This window comes from Pelodiscus sinensis, chromosome 14 (genome assembly GCF_052426305.1).
Source record: "Pelodiscus sinensis isolate ZL-2025 chromosome 14, ASM5242630v1, whole genome shotgun sequence".
NCBI classification, from domain to species: Eukaryota; Metazoa; Chordata; order Testudines; family Trionychidae; genus Pelodiscus; species Pelodiscus sinensis.
In genome coordinates this window covers 13967778-13986842 of record NC_143065.1, presented here as the reverse complement: position 1 = coordinate 13986842, position 19065 = coordinate 13967778, and the positions used below count along the sequence as shown (strand labels likewise).

Sequence of the window (19065 nt, the reverse complement as noted above, 5' to 3'; positions counted from 1 at the left end):
TGTAGCACCCCATCCAAACAAGACCTTTGTTCAGACCTTGGTTCAAGGCATCAGATTTGTAAATGAAACCAAATTCTGCAGCGTTTCTCTCAAGCTGGTTTTTGAAATTACTTTGTAATGACACAGTCACTTTAAAACCCACTAGTGAGTGTCTGGGCAAGTTAAAATGTTCCCCAACAGGTTTCTTGTATGTTACCATTTCGAATATCTGATTTGTGTCACTATACCCTTGTCTTAGAGACCATCCAGTTTGGCTAATATACATGGCAGAAGAGCATTCCTGGCACTTAATGGTACAGATCACATTGGTGGATGTGCATTTATATGAGCCTCTGATGTGGTGGCTTATCTACATTTTTTTGTTAGTCTCTAACGTGCTGCAGGACTACTTACTGTTTTTAACTACATTAAAAAAAGACCTCTTTTACACTGACAATCTCAGGAACTATCATCTCACATCTTTTCTTAGTAAACTTCACTGAGAAAGGAATGCAATTCTGGCAATAGCCAGAGTCAGATTTCTCTGATATCTTTCAATAGGATACTAAGCAGCAGCACTAAAAAGACCACACTTGTCTCAAAAATCATCAGCGTGGCAGACAAAGACTGAGTATCCATTGTTTCATTTACATCTATTGTTGCCTTTGACACTGTTGACTATGAGGTTCTGTCGGTGAACCCTGGCAGGGATGGAAAAAAAACACTTGAGTAGTTTTGTTATTTCCTCTCTGAGTACACTCCGTGAACAGGGCTAGGGAACTGTTCATTTTTCTCCAGGTTTCTCATGTAGTGTCCTACAAAGTTCTATTCTGTCAACCATCCTCTTCCACATGTATGCAAGATATCGAGAGGAGATAGCACTACAAGCCAGACTTTTTCACTATGACACTATGCTGATACCACTCAGCTAAATTATTTCTTTTTCCACTAACCCCAGATCAGGGGTGTGCAATATTTTTTGGTGGGAGGCCATGCCAAGATTTTGGAAAGTGGCCACATTTTTCTGTAGAGGAGATGCAGGGTGTAGGATGGAGGTTAGGTGCACAAGGGTGCACAAGGTAAGGGACTGGAGTATAAGAGATGGCATGAGGACTAAGAGGGAGTTTCAGCAAAAGAGAGAGTTGTGACCTCAGTCAGTGGATTGGGGTGTAGGGTCAGGAAGGTAGTATGGGTGCAAGAGAGGATTCTGGCCCGGGAAAGGGGCTCTAAGAGGTGATGCAAAGTATGGAAGGGAATTGTGACCTGCAAGAAGGGTGTGAAGATTACAGTGGGTTTGGATGGTGACCTGGGGCAGAGGAATGGAGTGCAGAGTCTGCTTACACAGCCTCTCAGGAAAGATTCCAATGCCGCCCAGCTGATTAGTAGAGTGACCACAGCTAAGTTTGTGTTTCTCCTGGTGGTGCACATTTGTACATGCCTAGATGCACATACATTTTATTCCAGATATTGATGGAAAAGATTAGAGGGAACATTGGTTCAGACATACACATTCTTCCACCTGAATTATGGAAACATCCCTTTCTCATGAATGTGTTCACACTGTAAGACTCTGGAAATACAGAATCACAGAACCAGAAGGGACCTCAAGATGTCATCAAGTCCAGTCCCCTGTCCTCACAAGACAACCAAGCACTGTCTAGATCATCCCTGACAAGTATCTGTCCAACCTGCTCTTAAATATCTCCAGTGATGGAGATTCTACAATACCCCTAAGCAATTTATTCCAGTGTTTATCCACTGGACAGTTAGGAAGTTTTTTCCTAATGTCCAACCTAAAACTCCCTTGCTGCAATTTAAGCCCACTGCTTCTTGTCCTATCCTCAGAGGCCAAGGAGAACAATTTTTTTCCTCCCTCCTCCTTGTAACACCCTTTTAGATACTTGAAAACTGCGACCATGTCCCCTCTCAGTCTTCTCTTTTCTAAACTAAACAAGCCTAATTCTTTCAGTCTTCCCTCATATGTCATGTTTTTTAGACCTTTAATCATTTTTGTTGCTCTTCTCTGGACCTCCTCCAATTTCTTCACATCTTTCATGAAATGTGGTGCCCAGAACTAGACACAATACTCCAACTGAGGCCTAATCAGTGCCGAGTAGAGTGGAAGAAGGAATCCCAGAATCATGTCTGCTTTTTTGCAAGTGTCACACTGTTGACTCATGTTTAAATTGTCGTCCACTATGATCCCTACATCCCTTTCAGCAGCACTCCTTCCTAGACAATCACTTTTCCCATTCTGTATGTGTGAAACTGATCATTCCTTCCTGAGTGGAGTACTTTGCATTTGTCCTTATTAAACTTCAGCCTGTTTACCTCAGACCATTTCTCCACTTTGTCCAGATTTTTTTGAATTTTTACTCTATCCTCCAAAGCACTTGCAACTCCTCCCAGCTTGGTATCATCTGCAAACTTAATAAGCATACTCTCTATGCCATCATCTAAATCATTGATGAAGATACTGAACAGAACCCGTCTCAAAACAGACCCCTGCGGAACCCCACTTGTTATGCCCTTCCAGCATGACTGGAACCATTAATAACTACTCTGAGAATGGTTATCCAGCCAGTTATGCACCCACCTTATAGTAGCCCCATCTAGGTTGCATTTCCCTAATTTATTGATAAGAAAGTCATGCAAGACCATGTCAAATGCCTTACTAAAGTCTAGGTATACCATGTCCACAGCTTCTCCCTTACCCACAAGGCTTGATATCCTATCAAAGAAAGCTATCGGATCGGTTTGACATGATTTGTTCTTTACAAATCCATACTGGCTGTTACCTTATTATCTTCCAGATGCTTCCAGATGAATTCCTTCATTACTTGTGCCATTATCTTCCCTGGCTCAGAAGTTAAACTGACTGGTCTTTAGTTTCATGGGTTGCTCTTATTTCCCTTTTTATGGATAGGCACTATATTTGCCCTTTTCAAGTTTTCTGGAATCTCTCCCAACTTCCATGATTTTTCAAAGATGACAGCTAAAGGCTGAGACACCTCTTCTAACAGCTCTGAGTATTCTAGGATGCATTTCATCAGGCTCTGGTGACTTGAAGACATTTAATGTTTCTAAGTAATTTTTAACTTGTTATTTTATTTTAACTTCTAAAACTACTCCATTTTCACTAGCACTCTCTATGTTAAGGATCTCGTCACCATCCAACTTGACAAAAACAGAAACAAAAAAGTGTTCCTTCTTATCAAGAATTATTTGTAACTCATTGCTGTCACAATGAAAGCAACCAGTTTATAGAAAACTCTAAAACTAGGCAGAAACCCTAGAGTTTGAGCTATGACACATTCTCTAATTTTTTTCCCTCGAATCTTCTGGAGTCTGGGAAGGGGGTTTTCAGGCAACAGCAGTGGAGACAAAAAGGTTTCTTGCCATTCCCCTATTTTTATTTTGGTTAGATATTTGAGCTTCTGAAGAGTGAGTGCAAGCTCCATTCTTGTCCCTCCTTCAGACCATAGGGATAGTCTCCTTTCCCTTCTTTACTCTTGAAATTCTCTTTCCTCCTTTGTAGATGTGATATAGATGTGATGGAATAAAATCATGTAAAATTTCTCTTTTCAGCCCTGTGTTTTACAACCCTTCCCCAGAACAGAAAGGACGTCTAATTTCCATATTTGCTGTGTAAACAAAGTAAAGCAGTATCGCTGAAGGTGATCTAACACTGGGATAGAAGGCTAGAGTCTCCCAATGAAAGGAAAGAGCCTTAATTTAGGTTCTTTCTTTCTTCTTATATTACACTGAACTTCTATAAGAAGGGAATCAGATAGTGAAATAAAACTGGTCCTTTTTCTGCAGTTTGATCCAGAGAGACAGAATAATCAGAAAGCCACCTCTTTACAATTAGCTATCATTCTATCTTGTCTTCCTATATATAACTAATATAAGAATTCACAGGTCACCAGAAAGCAGACAGCAAAAACAGATGCCATACTGATAATTCTGCTATATAAAAGTCTGGTAGAACGTGCTTATACATTTCAGGCAAGAACTCCAGTAAATCAATATAGCTAGGATAAGGTTGTAGTAAAAAGATCAGAGGCTGAAAGTACAGAATCTCAAGCCTTTGAAATACTGGGCAAGTGTAACTCATGTTTATTTTGTTTTATAGTGGACTACAAGATTTATTCAAAATTGCTCGGTCCCTTAAAATTAATTTTTATCTTATGGAAAATAAAATGAAAACATACGTGCATCATCTAAATAATTGCTCTGGAGTGGGACTGGAGATGACAGGTTCAGTATGCAGGTTGCCTTAGGGAGAGAGGATTACCTTGGAGTCAGGTGAGAAGCTCCCCTCCATAGCCACTGCAGCTCCAGTGTTCACAGCCAGTAGAAAGGTGCATGTCCCCCGGCTAGAGCAGGTCCAGAGTCACCTATCCCCCGCACTCCCAAGCCAGAGTGAGGAATACAGCAAACTGTGTACTTTCCCCTCACTCCCTGATTAAGGGGAACAACCTGCAAATTTCCCGTATGAAGGGGGGGGGGAGGGGGAGTTCTCAAATTTAGGAGAGGATTTTTCAGTATAAACATTTTTACTTCAACCAACTTCTTTTTGGGTGGGAGAGTAGGGAAAGTTTGGGGGCAAGGAAGTTCAATACTTACTATCATCATCTTTACTTTCCAGCGGGACACTCCACGCAATAAGATTTCTTGCTGTACGACCCTCTTCTGCAACAATTTTCCTCACTTTGTCATGACTATTAGAGCGCTGGAAAGAAGCCTGAAAATGTGAAATAATGGAAAAAATGCATCATTTTATTGCAAGCTAATATATCTCACAGCATTAATGCTAAAATATGCAAGCGGGGTTTACAGTTGACATTCCTCACACAAGTATAAATATCAACTACAGGTTGGACCACACTGGGCCAGCACCTTTGGGACCTGAGCAGTCCCAGAAGAGGGAATTTGCTAGACCAGGGAAGGTTCCCTGTCACCAGTCCTCTCAGCCTACTGCCTCTCCAAACCGCTAGCTCCTTCGGTCCCACTGCCGGGCAAGCGACATGGCTGCCTCAGCACTGCTGCTCGGGCCCCACTGCCGGCATGGCAGCACATAGCTCTAGCCCCACTGCCGCAGCAGCAGACCAACTGCCAGCCAGTGCCATATGGACTTCCCCTGCAGGGCTGCCACCACCCAGCCCTACTGCCAGCCAGGCTGCTGCAGCTCTGGCCCCACTGCCAGGCCAGCATGTAGCCCCACTTGGGCTGCCATAGCACAACCCCGCTGCTGGGCCATCATGCTCAGGCTGCCCCTACCCTGCTGTTGCCGCTGGTCTGGTGAAGCCCAGTCCCTGCTACCATCAGCCTCACCTTTCACAGGGCTCTCAGCTGCTGGCCCTCCTGCCCCGGGACTCTCTTGTTCAGCAACATCAGCGCTCCTGTCAGACCATAGACTCTGCTGGACAAGAGAGTCCCAGTTTAGGGAGGTGCAATCTGTACTGTTTGTTGAGGTCTATGAGATGGGTATTATATTTTCACCACTTACTGCAACCTGTGTGGATGGTACGGATATTCTCATTCATTTCTGCAGAAAAGAGGCATGTGTCCTAGCTCTTACAGTATCTTCTAGCAGACTGTTTAATCACAATGTCAACTAGTGTCTAGTTCTCAGTTGGGGTTTATCTGCACCTGACTTTTTTTTAAACTTGATTAAATTAACTGCAAATGCCAGCAGAGTGTTTATTCCTTTCTGAGTGTGTTTCCTGTGTAAACATGCTACACTTGAATGTAGCTGCAGCTCGTAAACCTGGATAAAATGCACAAGGCAAATAACTAGCCCCATTTAAAAAAAAAACCAACCTAGTTGTAGAAATGGAATCAGTACAGATGACTGCAAATGCCACGTTTCATGAAGGGTCCTGGAGAAAGCAAGTCTGTAGAAGCCAGGCCAGCGTTCCCTGTAAGCTGAGCGCTTAGGTGGCCACCCAGGAAAGATTTAAATGCTGCCAGACTGATAAGCAGAGTGCTTACAGCACTCATAATGCATTTCTACTGGTAATGCACATCTGCACATGCCTTGGTGCGCATAACAAAATTTATTCTGTACTTGGATGGAAAAAATTCAGAGGAAGTTGTCCAGGACCCCACAAAACTTGTTGGAAACACCTCAGAATTGGTTATGGGAATGCAATACAACATTCAAACATCAATGATCTCACAAATCATGAGGGAAATGAATCACTATGGATTCAAAATCCTGGACATCAGTGAGAGAAAAACGACGAGGTGTGGACAAGAAGCACTTAAAGCAAGAGACACTGAGTGGGGGTAGACCTCATTATGACAGACTGTGGAAATATCACTCATCAGCTGAGCATACACCAGGGAACACAGACTGAACCAGAAGTGTCAATCACACAGTGCTATGCTCTGTCAGATGACACAGCTACCAGGATAAAGATTAGTTCTTCTATTGCCTCCTGAATGTGATTGACATAATATCAAAACATCATTTAATCCTTTTGATGGATGACCTTATAATACTATCTGAGGATGTGGAAACAGTAGATAGAAAAGAATGGGTTGGTAATCATCAATCAAAATGGCAAGAGACTTATTAAACCGTGATTGCTATCCAACCTCACTCTTGCAAGCACCCTGTTCCCTTCAAAAGACATACACAACGAAAGATGGAATTCAACAGATGGTAAAACAAAACACACACAAAAACAGATTGACAATGTATATATCCACTGAAGATTCAGGTTATATGTCCAAGATGCAAGGGCATATCAAGCAGCGGATATTAGCAGTGATCACAATCTCTGCATTGCTAAACTGAAAATAAAATTAAGGAAGATCGACTTTTAACCAGAAAGTGACACAAAATCAACAGTACAAAGTTGAAAATGCAAGACTACTGTGAGAAATTCCACCTTGAATCAAGGAACAGATTTGAAGCACTGCCAAGGACAAACGAAAGTGACACACAGACTGAACTTTAGGAAAAATGGGCAACACTCAAAGATAACAGGATTGAAGGTGCAGGAGTTACAGCTGGATATCAGCATAGACAGCAATAATTAGAAGAGCCAAGAGCCATAGTTTCTCAGCAAGGAAAGGAAAGCATTGAAAGGAAAACTAAGACCAATGAAAAACTGGAAAAAACAAAAAGAGGGCTACGAGAAAGCAGACCAAAAAAAGGGAAAACCAATGCAAGGAAAGATAAATGGAGATACAATGAAGATTTAGCAACTGAAGCAGAAACTGCTGCTCTGAAAGAAAACCATAGACGTTTACTAAATGGCTGAAATCCTTTGTGCAAATTACTAAATAAGAAATTGATCAGTCAAAAGCAAAGATGAAATAATGCTTACAATTAACAGAAAAATAGATGGGCAGAGTCCTTTACCTCACTTCCACTCACATCAACTAAATAAATTCTTGCCTCACAACCCAATGCAACTGGGTATTCCACAGGAAAAAGCCTGACGAGGGTTGCCAACGCTCATGGCAATGGCATTGGGTCAGGAAAATTGGCCAACCTTAGCTTAAGTAAGAAGGCAGACTTTATATTATGGCACTACTGATTAACAGACTGGGGCCCTCTGAGACAGGCATAACATGCAAGAGATGGCTTTTTAAGAGGCTCCACTGAGACTGAACTTCTTTAACAATAAGATGATGGAAAATAAAGGAGAATCTTAATTTTTGTACACTGTTGAAAAAAGTGTTACCAAAAACAAAACAAAAAAAAACACTAACGACAACTTACCAAACAAAATTAAATAATTGGGCTAGGAAATATGGAACATTGTTCTTTCATGATTTTATTTTTTGCATTATACTGAAATCACCTAACATTTAAAATAGGACTTCAAAAAAGTAATTACAATAAGTGAGGGTCAGAGTCCACATTAATAAGCTATCAAGAGAAATCTTACGCATTTTAGTCTAGCTAAAAAATCCTATAAAATTATACTTACAAATTAACAAATATTTACTTACAAATATGTAACTTATAAATATTTGTACTTTTACTCCTGCAGTATGCCAGTCATTTTTATTTAAAATTATTTCTATAATGTACTTCTACATCATTTTCTATCTGAGGATTTTAAACAACTTTAAGTAATACATTTAGCCTGGAAGTATCCCTTTAAGATACTGTGAGTTGATAGGCATCTCCATCAAGTAAGGAAGGGGTATAAAGCTCCAATCTTGAGTCCTTTTAAAACCTTCATTCTTATCAAAATGTGATAATATAAAGTAAACTGCATCACCTAGGATCACTATGGACATTTCCACAGCCCCCACTGTAATTTTCTGGTCTGGAAAGAAAGTCTCAGCATGCAGCTTGCTTGAACAGACCACTGTTCCTGAAGATGAGTGCATCATGCACCTTTCCAGACCACCCTATATTTATATCTGTGAAACACCCACGGTGATCCACAAGCATCGGAAGCACCACCGAGAAGTGCCCCTTATGACTGATGCACTCTGAAGCAAGGTGGAGTGGCACTACAATGGGAATGTGTGTGCCATTGGTCACCTCACCATAGTTTGGAAAGCCCATGTCAGGAAAGCCAGTCATTATGTCATCCACATTTCCCAGAGTCACAGCCCTATGCAGCAAAATGCAATTTATTTCCTTGCACACTTGCGAAGTGCTGCCCCAATGGTAGACTTCCCCACTACAAACTATTTGTAACTGAATGGTAGTAATCTGGAGTGGGTAGGTTCCACAAAGCAATGGCAACAAGCTTCTCCACAGAGAGAGCAGCTCTCATATAGGAGTCCTTGTGCTACAGTTCATTGGCCAGCTCAGCACACAGCTCCAGAAAGGTTGCTTTAAGCTAGGGATGTGAACGACTAGTCGACGGGCTAGTCAACTAGTTGCTTCCCCTTCCCCCCTGCTGCCTCTCTCAGAAAGAGGCAGTGGGGGAGAGGGGAAGAGACGGAGGAGTGCTTCAAAGCAGCAGCACAGAGTGGAGCCCAGGTTCAGATGGGGACTCCCTTACTGACCCCGGGCTCCATGTGGTGCTGCCTCTTTGAAATGCCGCATGAAGCCTGACGCCGGACTCCCCACAGCATTTCAAAGCAGCAGCACCGCACGGAGCCCAGGGTCAGCAAGCGAATCCTCAGCTGACCCCAGGCTATACGCGGCTCTAAGTGGGGAACTGCCCTGCTGGCCCTGTGCTCCCTGCAGCATTTTCGCCTTTGAAGCTAGGGCTGTTGCTACACTTCAAAGGAAGAGGCACCCTATCAACTAATTGAATAGTCGATGCAAACTGCATCGACTCTTCAATTAGTAAAAATTTAACATCCCTACTTTACACATGGGAAAGTTCTATACCCACTGATCTTCATCCCACAGCTGTATGACAATGCGATCCCACCACTCAGTGCTAGTTTCCCTAGCCCAAAAGTGACAATCTACTGTACACAACTGATCAGTGACAGCCCAATGCAATGCCAATTTGGTGCTGTCCCTGTCATTTACCTCGACTTCACCAGAGTCTTTGTCCTCTGCTATTAATTGCGTTAATAGCTCTGCTGCAATGCGTGATGTCCTAAGCATATTGAACACAATTTCTCACAGGAAATGATAGAGTTTGCAGCAAGGACTGTCATTCAAGTGGCGTGAAAGCCCAGGGAGGGCTGGGAAGCAAAGAGGTGGCTGATGGAACCTTTTTCACATTCCCAAAATGCATTGTACTACATTGCGCATTCCCACAGTGCATAGCAATTAAAAGCGATGCCAGACATGGTGGGATGCTTACCCACATTGCTTTGCTCTTTCTGTTGACAGAGGTGCTAAAAAGGTGGCCAGGAAACACTGACAATGGGTGGCAGAAAAACAGGTTTCAGTTTTGGTGACTTTTGCATGTTGACAATGCTTTTGTTGTTAAGTCTTCCCAGTGTAGACATAGCTGCTGCCTGAAAAACTCAGAAAACCCCATCTTAGTGCCACTTCAGGGAATGATCTATCTGCTGAAGAGGCAGGACACTTTACATGTGATTTCCTATAGCGTAGGACTAGGAGCATGTTACCTGCAACTATAGGTCAAAGTGTTAGAGGCACAAAGTGTCACAGGTGCACTGGGATGTACATATGCCCCACTGTGCGCTGTTACAGTTACATATTATCATGACTATTTCCAGGCTTGCCTCTACAAACACTTAAAGGGACACAAATAAACCCTAAGATAACTGCAATTGAAAGAAATAAAACAGATTCTCTTTTTTCAGATTGTTTACTTTGTTGAACTGACAGCACATTGTGTTTAGTCTTACTGTTTTGTTGCTAGGATGCTCCCTCTCAAACTCTGCAAGAGGGAGTTTACTGTTAATTGCAGTAGCAGAACTCAAATGGAAAGGCAGGAATTAACAGTCAGGTATGTACACACAAAGGGGGAGGGAAGTGCTGGCTTGAAAAATGTGGGGGTGATGTTCTTAAGCTCTTGCAAAAGACTTTTTCAAATGTAAACAGGAGAGAAGAAAAGCTCCTGTAACAAGTTTAAAGTACATTTTAAAAATTCAAAACATATAACTTAGAGTGCTCTGGTCAAAAGTTAACTTAAAAGTTTAAATTACAATATGTAATCTGCTTGTGTGAGCAGATCCACTGAAGTCAACATAAGCATTCATGTAGTTAACTGTTTGCAGTCCGTGTTGAGAAAATGAACCAGAAAAAGTTAATAAATTCAATATTTTAAGCACTGATAGTACAGTTCAAAATGTTTCCTGTATTATGTTTATAACTTAAGACCTCCAATCTTGTAACCATTTCAGTCAATGAGCATTCTCTCCTTTAATAACCAAGTCTTTTAAAAATTACTGCTGACTGTACTTGATGAGCCACCATAGTTTAAACTGTTTAATCTACGCAGTATGAAATGCAATAAGTGTGTGTGAAAAAAACCCTGCACATTATTTTGAATTTTTGTTCCAACAATATTTTAACCTAGGCTCCTATCATCCTCTTCAGTAGATTGTTTCAAAGCCACAGTGTGCCATCTAGTGCTACACAGAGAATTACTGTAAACCAGACTGAGTCCTTAACAAAAGAAGTACAATTAAAAAGTAACTGAGCTGCAAAGGAAAGCTAATATATGAAAAAGGAATGAGTTATTTAATGTTGTTCAAAAGGAACTCCAAGGAGGGCAAACTCAAAAATGGGGCCTATATTAAAATTGTTGCAATTCATCTTAGTTTAAAACTACAGGTTGAACCTCTCTAGTCTGACACCCTCGGGACCTGACCAGTGCCAAACCAGAGAATTTGCTGGACAACGGGAGGCCTAGAGAGTCTAGGGCATTACCAACACTTCCTCTGCTTATTGGACTCTTAGAAGACATTTAGGGGTACTTTAAAGCATAACAACACCACAGATCACTGAGAGCCAGATCTAGTGGTGGTGAACAAACTTTATGGAACAATGGGAAACTTGATCACACCTATGATAAATGGTGGCAAGATACGTTTTGTGGGCTGGATTTGGCCCACCAAGCCACTAGACCCGGCCCACAGGCACCCTGCCAGGACCCTCAGGAACATAGCTGCTGCAGTTTTAAACGCAGGACTGCTCCGTGAACTCCCTCCCCCAGCCCAATCCTCAGCTCCTATTGGCTAGCAATAACCAGCCAATAAGAACTGACCCTAGCAATCTCTCAGCTCCTATTGGCTAGAAACAGCCAGCCAACAGGAGCTGAGAGATTGGCCTGGAGGACAGGAGCAGCGCAAACCTCTCCCCACTCCTGGAACTGAGAGCCACATGGACGGAGCAGCCTGCAGTTTCACGCGGTCTGGGAACCCTGCCTGCCTTTGGGTGCTGCAGGACTGCTGGCTGGGAGATGCTTAGGTAAGCACCTCCCAGCCAGAACCTACCTCTGGCACCCTTACCCCAACTCCCTCCCCCAGGTCACCATCCAAACCCTCTGCATCCCCCTGCTCCAGGTCACAATTCCCTCTCAGACCCTGTATCCCCTTCTACACTCCTCCCCCAAGACAGAAACCTCTCCTGAACCTATTCTCTTTTCCTGACTCTATACTCCAACCACTTGCCCAGGTCATAACCCTCTCCTTCATTCAAACTCCCTCTCAGACCTCACACCATCTCCTGCACCCCAGTCCCTTACTCCATGCGCCCTTCTGCACCCATTCTCCATCCTAGACCCCACACCTCCTCCACAGAAAAGTGTGGCCCTTGACCACTTTCCAAAATCTTGGAGTGGCCTCCCCATCAAAAATTATTGCCCACTCCTGAACCAAAACCATTTCTGTACACAGATGCTGACATACCAGAGAATGCCAGACTAGAGAGGTTTAACCTGTACTTGTCAGGAAATGTTAAAAACAGACAATACCTGTGTCAGTCCAAAATAATATTTTAATTTTTTATTCTACTCCTGCTGAAGAACTTAAAATATGCTCAGAGGCTGGCTTACACTACTAATAGAGGAGTTTATAAACTATCAGCACAAGATGTATTAAGGAAAGATGCCCAAAGTTTGCCCAATCAAGCGACCTACAAGCTGGTCAGGAATGAGAGGGCCATAACAAATATGCATAAACATGACAGTCTGCTCTCTTTACACTCTCTAGGATGACAGTTTATGTCTTGTCAACACAAGCAAGAGGTACCAGTTTAACATGCATCTAATTTTAAATCAGTGTAAACTGTTGCAAATATCTGTATGAACATTATTTCAGTATGAATTTAGTTCCATTTAAATTAAACCAATTTCTAACCGAATTCACCTTGCTGAAATAAGCCAAAATAAGACTATTCAAGAAGTCTTTTGTGCTGCTGTAACTACATCAATATAAAATCATGGCTTTAGTTAAAGCAGTGCACTTTCCTTTGTGAATATTCTCAAAATTGAGAAAAGTGGTGGGCTGTATTGCAGAACTTTGATCATATCCACATTCAGATTTACTCTGAAAAATTGTTGATTTGGGGTACTCCTACTTTTATAAGGAGTAACTCAATTTCTGACATTGCCTGGTCAAATTTACGGTACCATAGATGCAGCATTGGCACCTTAGCTTCCAGGAGACAACTCTGCTCCACTCTGACCACAGCTTGCACCTCTACTGCTCTGCAGGTAAACAGGTAAAGGCCCGAGAAAGTTTGAATTTAATTTCCCATGCGGCCAAAATTGCAAGCACACCTCAGAGCAGGCAACACACCTGAGCAGCACAGTGGCCATGACTTGCATGACTTCAAGTCCCAGGCGCTCTAGTTCCCAGGGGCGCAAAAGAGCACCAGTGTGGAGTGTGCAGGAGATCTTGGACCTCATTCTCTCCAAGTTCCGAATCAGCAAAAGAAATGGCGCTATCGATGCAAAGATTGCAAAGCCCGTTGTGGAGAAAGGATATTCCAGGGATCCCAAACAGTGCTGAGTTAAAATAAAGAAGCTGAAGCAGTCATACCACACAAAAAAGGAGGCTAACAGATGGTCTGGTGCATCACCGCAAACATGCCGCTTCTACAACCAACACCGACGAGGAGTCCTGTGGCACCTTATAGAGTAACAGATTTATTGGATGTCCCATGCATCTGACGAAGTGGGTCTTCGCCCACAAAACCTTATGCTCCAATAAATCTGTTAGTCTATCAGGTGCCACAGGACCCCTCGTCGCTTTTGCAGATTCACACTAACACAGCTACCCCTCTGATACTCGCAACCAACATGTTGGGGTGGAACCCAACCAACTTTCCAAGCCTGACTGTGGAATCTGGCCAAGACACTCCTGGCAGCAGCATGGAAGACAGTGTGATGGCAGAGAGGGAAAAGTAGAAGGAAGAGAACAGCCAGGTTGCAATCAGTGAGAGCCAAGAACTTTTTCTAATGTTGGAGTCAATCCCATCCTCCCAGAACGTCTCCCAGTCAAGTACTGATCCTGGAGTGGGCACTTCCGGTGAACTCACAATTTGTTTTTTTACTACAAGCTATGTTTAAGGAGCAGATGTGGTAGAGGAGAATGTTCTTGAAGGAGATGCAGGCAGAGAGGAAGGAGAGGATGGACGAGAGGCAGGAAAGGAAAGCATGCAGGGAGCTGCAAGCAAGCCAGCAGGAGAATCTGACTTCCTGGGGGCAGTGATGGAGTGCCTGGAGAAGAAACCCCCACAGGACTTCCTCCACCCTGTGCAAAATAACTCCCTTCCCCCATTTCCATAGGCTACACCTCAAGGGGCACCAGGACATGGGAGGAGAGGGGGGAAAGAGACTCAAAGGCAGCCTCACACTCTACCTCCAGGGCCTCAGGAGGCAAAAGACTGTCCTCCTCATGTTTCTGAGTTGTCCCCCCCCCCCACACACACACACTTACTTTTTGGGTTCCCACCATGAAATTCTTTTCTGTCTCTGATGTCTTTCCTAATAAAAACACATAATCTCTGAACAACAGTATCTTTTATTGCTTGTACTGCAAGGGTGGGGTGGGAGATTAGAGGAACACACTGAATGTAGGGGCCCCTTGTTGAAAGTAATGTGCATGACTCTCAAAATGGCCATTCATAAAACAGTCTTTCAAAGCCTCTGATTTGCACTGCTCCACGTTGTGCTCTCCTTATTGCCCTGGTGTCTGGCGAGGCGCTCTGCCTCAGCCCCCACATTGCCAGATAACTTTCCCCCTTGCTCTCACAAAGATTATGGAGCACACAACAGGCTGCCATCACAAAGGGAATGTTGCGTCCAATCTAGTCAATAGACCAGAGCTACTCAATTTTGGAAGCCCCGGGGCCACAATGATACAATACATTCCAAGGGCTACAACTTAAGTGTGGTTGCATATGCATACAAATATATATGCAAATAACTTTTCATACTGATGGACATGAATACTAAGATAAGGCAAAACTACACAACACACAGGCCCCATTTGAGTCAGTTCTGCTGATGTTTATAAAATGCAATATTTACCCAATTTCCACCCATATGACAGCACTTTTAATGACCAATGACAGTCTAGAAATTTAACTACTAAAATGCATATCAACTGAAGACCATTATATTGACTTACCGTTGTGGAGCATGTTCCCAGTGGAGGCCATGTTCAAAGAATCCCACCTGTGGGCCATGTGGTGAGTAGCCCCGCAGTAGACTTCTAAATCTTCCCGTTAAACAACCAAAAAGGCATTCAACCACCATTCTGCATTTGCTCACCCTTTAATTGAACTGCTCCTTACTGTGGTCCATTAGCCAGAGGAGCAAGGGGTAGGCTGGGTTGCCAAGGATCACTATTGGCATTTTTACCTCTCTGATTCTAATTTTCTAGTCCGGGGGAAAGTTCTAGCATGCATCTTTCTGAAGAGGCAGGAGTTCCTAAAGATGCACACGTCATGCACCTTTCCTGACCATCCCACATAGATGTCAGTGAAATGGCCTTTGTTATCCAGTAGCATCTGCAGCACCATTGAGAAGTACCTCTTGAGGTTTATGTACTCCTTGGCAAGGTGGTCAGGGGCCAAGATGGGATGTGTGTTCCACTTATCGCCCAACTGCAGTTAGGGAACCCCATAACAACAGAGCCATCCACTATGGTATCCACGTTTCCCAGAGTAACAGCCCTCCAAAGCAGAATGGTATTGACCGCCTTGGCTACTCATTTAACAATATCCCTCCACTGTATACTTCCCCACTCCAAACTGATTCCCAACTTACTGGCAGCTGTCTGGCATTGTAAGCTTCCACAGGACAACTGCCATGCACTTCTCTATAGTCAGAGTAGGTCTCCCTTCGGGTGTCCTTGTACTTCAGGATGAGGGAAAGCCATTACCAAATTTCAAGAAAGTGGCCTTGGCCATTCAGAAGTTTTGCAGCCACTGCTGACCGTCCCATACCTGCAGTGCTATGTGGTCCCACCAGTCTGTGCTTGTCTCATGACACCAGAACCGGCATTTGATGGTTTTAATAGGACTGAAAGCTGGCTACAGTTCTATTCACTGAATGGAAGGGCTTGCCTGTACAGCAAGCTGATGTCACCCTGAGATGGAGAAGATTCCTCCTCTTCCTTGAGTGCCATGCGTATGCTCTCAAAATATGGTAGATATCAACATAACAATGTTTTGAGGCACAATGGGATCTGCGAAAGAGGCCATGCTTACAATGCTATGGTGTCTGCACAGGCAACACAGGGCCTAAAAAAGGACGCAAAAAGGCTGTTTCCCATTGACCTCAAACAAAGGGAGAGGGAGTAGATGAGCGCATTATGGGATGCTGACAACATGAACCCATAACCACCCGATGCACTGTTTTGGTCCCAGTGTGCATCAGGTCCCCGCGTGCATCCAGAATATAAAGTGGCAGAGGAACAGCTACCTACAATGCAGTGCTCTCAAAGTCAACAGCAGTCTGCCTAATGGGGATGCGCAACTTTGAACTATGTTGAATTCTTTCCGCAGTGAGGACATGGACCTTCGACTCTGCAAAATCGGGTGACCAGAAATTAACCATAATAGATTCCACCTCATCTCATAGTGTAGATCAGGGGTGGGCAATAATTTTTGTCCAGAGGCCACTTCAAAAAATTTGGAAATAACCCCACGCCATCCCAGAAGGGGCAGGCCTAAACAGGAAGGGGTAGGGCTCCCCGACCCCCGGACCATGATTGGTCAGTCTGGTTCTGGAGGCAGGGGAGCATGAGAAGCCTCCTCCAGCCCTGCGAGGAGCACGTGGCACTTTGAAGTGCCTCGGGCTCCTTGCAGTGCCGAGGCAGGGCAAAGGAAGCTTCACGCAGCTCCCCCGCTCCCAGGCTCTGATTGGCCTGGGGGTGGGGGAGTGCGTGAAGCCTCCTCCACTCTCCTCCCCACCCTGTGAGCAGCGCGTGGCGTTTCAAAGTGCCATGTGCTCCTGGCAGGGTGGGAGGAGGCTTCACATGCTTCCCCACCCCTCGGCCAATTAGGGCCTGGGGAGCAGCAGGGCCGCTGCAGGCCCGATCCACCCACTTGGCTGGCTGGATCCGGCCCACAGAGGCCCTTTTGCCCAGCCCTGGTGTAGACATTGCCCTAGATAGAATGAAGTCATCATTCACCCTATAGTGAGGGCTATTCAGCTGATGTTAAAATCTAGAGCCCAAAGACCAGTACAGTTTTGAAATATGCATGTTTTATCCATTACTGAAACTTCTGGAGTTACAATAATCAGTTAACTAATATGAACTACTAGAAACCTCACTAACCCTTTACATATTAGGTCTGTGTTATTTTCTTGCATCTTTATTTCACTGCAAATAGCTAACATGCACTCAAGAATATTAGAGAGACCTTTCACAGGGGTTCTTTACTTCATTAACATTTTCTGTATACATGTACTAATATTTCTCTGGTTGATTTCATCCATCTTACACTGTCTAGCAAATATTTAACCATGGCCTCAACTATGGTAAGGTAGACTAACATACCAAATTAATGGACTGCATGGAAGTCAGATATGCTGATCTGTTGGCGCAAGATAGTAGAGTAGGAGGTCACTAGTAAATTAAGGATACAAGTTGGACCAAGTATCTGATGAAGACAAAGGGAAATGCTTTATGGAATATCAGAGTGACAACACTGTAGATGATGGCAAAGGTAGCAAGAAATACTGAAGTCCTTTTCTGTTATTTCTTACTTGCATTTTAAAGTTGTGTGGTAGACAGGGGTGAAAGCAACTTAAATTTCTTACAAAATTTCTTTCCTAGCATAACTCCCCCACTCCTCCTGCCCCGCCCCCCGATATCCCCTAGGGAGGGTTGTGATAGGACAGTACCTGTAAAAAAATGTAAGTGTGGAATGGAATGCAGGGGGCTCAGGACAGTGTTGGGGTGTGTGCAGGTGAACTGAGGAGGCGGAGCTAGGCTTTGGGGGAGCTAAGGGCAAAGGGTGGGGGACACAGGAGTCAGGGTAGGGGGTCGGTGGCTCAGCAAGGAGTCAGAGAGCAGTAGTCAGGACAGGCGATTGGGAAGTATGGGAAGCTCAGGGTAGGTGTGGGGGTGCAGGAGTCAGGTCAAGAAGTCTGGGGGGTTCCTCAGGGCAGGTGGTTGGAGACGTGGGGGGACACTTAAGTTGAAAGTGCAGTGTGGTTGCCAGATCTTGGGACAGCAGAGACCACATTGCTCTGGCCGCCTGAGCTGGCCAGAAGCATGCTGCCCCAGCCGCCTGAGCACCCAGAGTTGGCCAAGGTGGTGGGAGCTGTAGCTGCCAGTTTCTTACCACTGCGTCCCAGTGCAGCTCACCAGCTTACTTTCACCTTTGGTGATGGAGGTGTGTCCTGATGCAACTTTAGCTATCAGTAAACACATTTTAATGAGTTAATACATATTGTTCTACTTTCAAATATTTAAACAGAAAAAAATAAACCTTAAACAGAAATAAAAGACCTGGTTATTGGTATGAGAAACAGAAACCGAAACACCGAGGCAGGGAAAGAGCAAAAACTGAATTGTATCTTCTCACTCTCCCCAGTCATGTACACACCCTGAAATTTTGCAGAGCAGTTAATACTCTCTTCAGTTAGGGACCAAGCATTTTTGGCAAGCTGCTCCCCTGACTTCTGCTAGAATTGAGGGTGCACAATATGCAAGAGAACAGATTCCTCACTATTAATGGTCTAGAGGATTTCCTGCAACAAGTCACGGATAAAAAACAGACCTGTGCAGTTGAGCTTTTTAAAACTGTACTGTTCTTCAGAATTGGAAAAAAATACTGCAAAAAGAGTTAGAATTGTAAACAGTGCCATTCTTATTGTTTGTAGAACTTTGGCAAATTACTGCATCACATTAAAAAGGTACTTAACATATTTGTTGAAAGTCTCTTGCTGAAAAAATTGTTCTTTAAAGTCTTTGAACAATAGACTCTGGCATATAGTAGAAATAACTGAATTTTCTATTAAAAATATCATTTCTTAGCATTCCCTCAAGACAAATATAAAAAAGTATCTAAAGAAACTGTCTCAGAAACTATTTTCCTAGTTACATATTCCCAGATAGTAATGCTAATAATGCTTTTTCTTCCCTCCCCATCCACAGTATCTGTTGGTTTCATGATGAAGAATTTATCTTCTGGGAGATCACACAGAGTTGTGAACTCCTTTTTAGTGATTTAATCCTATGCTATAAATCACTGAAGACGCT

At 43.6% G+C, this 19065-nt stretch overlaps 1 protein-coding gene across 9 annotated transcripts in view; it reads right to left on the bottom strand.

The window, feature by feature from the left end:
- Window positions 1-19065, bottom strand: part of SCAPER (S-phase cyclin A associated protein in the ER) — a 406842-nt gene that overhangs the window by 370955 nt on the left and 16822 nt on the right. For 7 of the 9 annotated variants that reach the window (XM_075897363.2, XM_075897366.2, XM_075897365.2 and 4 more), the window contains exon 3: window positions 4609-4726. In XM_075897363.2, the coding sequence (XP_075753478.1) occupies window positions 4609-4726 (118 nt within the window). Of the gene's footprint in view, window positions 1-4608; window positions 4727-5316; window positions 5405-19065 lie in introns of all 9 variants that reach the window. The other 2 variants (XM_075897369.2, XM_075897370.2) reach the window with 2 other exon arrangements.